Source organism: Triticum dicoccoides, chromosome 2B, assembly GCF_002162155.2.
Source record: "Triticum dicoccoides isolate Atlit2015 ecotype Zavitan chromosome 2B, WEW_v2.0, whole genome shotgun sequence".
Taxonomy (NCBI): domain Eukaryota; kingdom Viridiplantae; phylum Streptophyta; class Magnoliopsida; order Poales; family Poaceae; genus Triticum; species Triticum dicoccoides.
The window spans coordinates 25,497,666-25,500,858 of record NC_041383.1 but is presented as its reverse complement, the minus strand read 5'-3'; the positions used below and the strand labels follow the sequence as shown (position 1 = coordinate 25,500,858).

Sequence of the window (3,193 nt, the reverse complement as noted above, 5' to 3'; positions counted from 1 at the left end):
ACGTGCAGCGGGGGCGGGGCAGCGCGGGCGCGGCATGCAGTGGCGGCGTGGCAGCGCGGGCACGGGCGCGGGCGTGCAGGCGGCGGCGGCGGGGCAGAGGAGGTGCGGCAAGGCGCAACATTCGATATACACCGAAATGCATGCAACAGGGGCGCAATATGTAGCATGGCACGAGCACAAGCGACTGCAATTTTTTTCCTGGACACTCTTGAAATTACGTAAAAATGCGACTAATTTTTTTTAAATTACATAATATTTTTTAACATGTGAACACCTTTTAAATCACAAAAAGATTTTTAAGATATGTAACAAGCAACTTTTTAACACACAATAACATTTTTTGTATTACATGATGAACACTTTTTAACTACACAATGAATGTGTTTTTGTTACACAATGGATGTTTTAAAATACAAGATAAACATTTGGTAATACATAGTGAAGATTTTAAAATACACGATGAACGTTTTAAAATACACAATGAATCTTTTTAATACTTGATGATCATTTATTAGTACACGATGAACTCATTTGCATACATGATTAACATTTTTTAAATACATAATGAACATTCTTTAAATGATAAACATTTTTTTAATAAACCTAGAACATATTTTGAAATATGTGATGAACATTTTTTTTAAACACACTGAACATCCTTGAAATACCCAATAAATAATTTTTTTAACCTAGCAAAAAAGTAAGAACCATGTATATTGAAAATAAGAAAAAAAAATACTGCCTTAAAAGATAAAGGGAAATGTTAACGCCCACACATGTGGTGTGTAGCATCTTGTCCACACGTGTCATCTGTCGTTGGATCACTTTGCACGATTTTTAGAGCACTGTACGTCGCCACGTCATCCCACAGCCTCTTCTGGGCCTCGACAAACTGTGCCGCACACCCTCACTCCCGTTCTCTCGTTCTTCTTCCCCCACTCTGCCTCACCTTCTTCCTCACCTACCCGCACATCTCACACACACACACACACTATAGCCCGAGCGGAGGCGGGCGGAGGCCCCGAGCGGAGGTGGGCGGAGGCCCCGGGCGGTGGCGGGCCAACGGTGGCGGGCGTTGGCCCGAGCGGAGGCGGGCGGAGGCCTCGAGCGGCGGCTGTGGGTCGGGGGGCAGCTGTCGGTGGTGTGGTGCTGCGCGGATCCCGGTGAGTTCTTAGTGATTCCCGACGAGGGTGGCGCGGGATCCAGCGCGCCGGCGATAGTTCACTTCTGAGGCAGGGGATGGCGGCCAGGGGGTGAGGTCGTTGTATCCACGAGGAGGCGGGGTTGCAGCGACGCCCGGCGCCTGCTCACCATGTCCGTAGGCGGCGGCGCTGTCTTTTTGACAAGGGAGGCATGGTCCCGCCGACCCCAAGGAGCCGGAGGCGTCATGGCTGTGACGGCGGGTAGCAGGCGCAGGCGGAGCGCACGGCCACCACGACGCATCTGTAGCTCCACGACACGGTGGGGACGATGGCGAGCTCGCCTCTGCCTCCCGTCGGGGGTTCGACCTGAAGCACGGCTGCTGCAGCTCCCGAAGGTTCGCGGGGGTGGAGCGAGACGGCGTCATAGGCGACGACTGGGACCTCAGCTCGAGCTCTACCACTATGCCGTCGCACTGCAACGGTCATGGCGTTGGCTCCATTTCCTGCAGGTAACACCTCCACCTCCAAAATTGCCATGGCGCTCGCTCCACCTCTCTATGCTTTTTACATTTCAGCAAATCTTGGGCAATTTTGTCATTGTTTTCCTCCGAAAATGATGCCATGTCTAACTTTTTTTTGTCATGCTTTCAAATTCAATTACCATGCTATATTGCCATGTTCTTAGGATTGTACAGAACTAGTTCACACATTTATCATGGCAAATCTAGAAATCTTTTGTAATAGTTGCAAGGCAAGTTCATGAAAAACAAATTTGTAGCACATGGCAATTTTTTGTTTTCGTAAAATGAATGGATTAACCCACACGGCAATTTCTAGGTTAGTTGGTTCATGGCAAATTTGCCACTGTTTTAGGGAACAAACAATTACACCTAGGGTCCATCTCATCATGGTCTACTTCTACCTCCATTTTATTAGTGTCATTTTTTTTCGCTTCTTGTTCGTGGTAGCTTCTATTTTAATAAATGGTTGTCACGGAAGAATTGCTATTGATTTGTTATGTTTTTTGTGCGATAAACCACAGCGAATTATTAGTAAAACAGGTGCCATGATAGCTTTGTTTAGTAAATAGTCACCGTGGCAAGAGGATTTTACTTTTCTTTTCGCGGGCGAGACAAGAGGATTTTACAAGCGCTGAGAAGCGAGGTGCTGGGATGCAGGCTGGTGCCTTTTTTTTGTTTTCTGATGACATGATTCGATGATTCAGTCTGATGTCGATCGATACGGTTTGGATGGTTGGTTGGCTGGCTGCAATTAGATTCTCTCCCGTGGCCGCAGGCAGGCAGGCAGGCCACATGACGAATGCCTAGTGTGGTGGATTGGATCATTGGGCAGCATGTCAGCCTCCAAGAAAGGGAAATCGAAAGTTGTTATTAATAAGGAAAAGAAGCTACTAACGTTGTACTACAGCACTGATTATGTAGCTAGTACGGAACGCATGGATATTCGATCGGAAGGATGCCAAGCCCATGCGCCATGCCAGCCGGCCTGCCCAACCCTAACATACCGCTACCAGTTGCACTATGAGAAAAAGTAGCGGCGGAAAGGCTCACGCCAAGTATCCAGAGTCCAGACGAAGAACGGGAAAAGGAGGAGAGGTTGACAGCGAACGAGCGAACGATCTATGATGGACCTTGGTAATCCTCCATTTCTAAGAAAAATGATGGACCTTGAGACCCGCGCATGCTCGTCCTCCCGCTTCGAGCATCATTAGCGCCGGCAGCACAACGCGATGCGACGGCGGGGAGGCAGAGAGAAAGCGATCGAGTGAGGTGGAGGATGACGAAGTTGGAGCCGGCAAGCCACCCCGGCCCGGACAGATGGACAGACAGACAGACCAACGAGGACAAGCTCCAATCAATTTGCGTCTCAGCAAGTTGATAAATAATGTACTCCGCGGGACGCCATGCCGCATACTCCTCCGTTCCGTTCCTTTTCCTTCACCATTGCTGCCGCCGGCTCGTCCTCTTCCCCGACCTCCGCCATCGCGCTACGCTTCGCTGCTCGTCCCCACCTCAGGTATGGCTCCTTCT

At 49.3% G+C, this 3,193-nt stretch overlaps 1 protein-coding gene across 1 annotated transcript in view; it reads left to right on the top strand.

Annotated features, from left to right (window-relative positions):
* The first annotated feature begins 968 nt into the window (after positions 1-968).
* Positions 969-3,193, top strand: part of LOC119361906 (phosphoglycerate mutase-like protein 1) — a 14,551-nt gene continuing 12,326 nt past the window's right edge. The window contains exon 1 of the mRNA XM_037627074.1: positions 969-1,651. Within this exon, the coding sequence (XP_037482971.1) occupies positions 1,313-1,651 (339 nt within the window). The 5' untranslated portion in view covers positions 969-1,312. The remainder of the gene's footprint in view (positions 1,652-3,193) is intronic.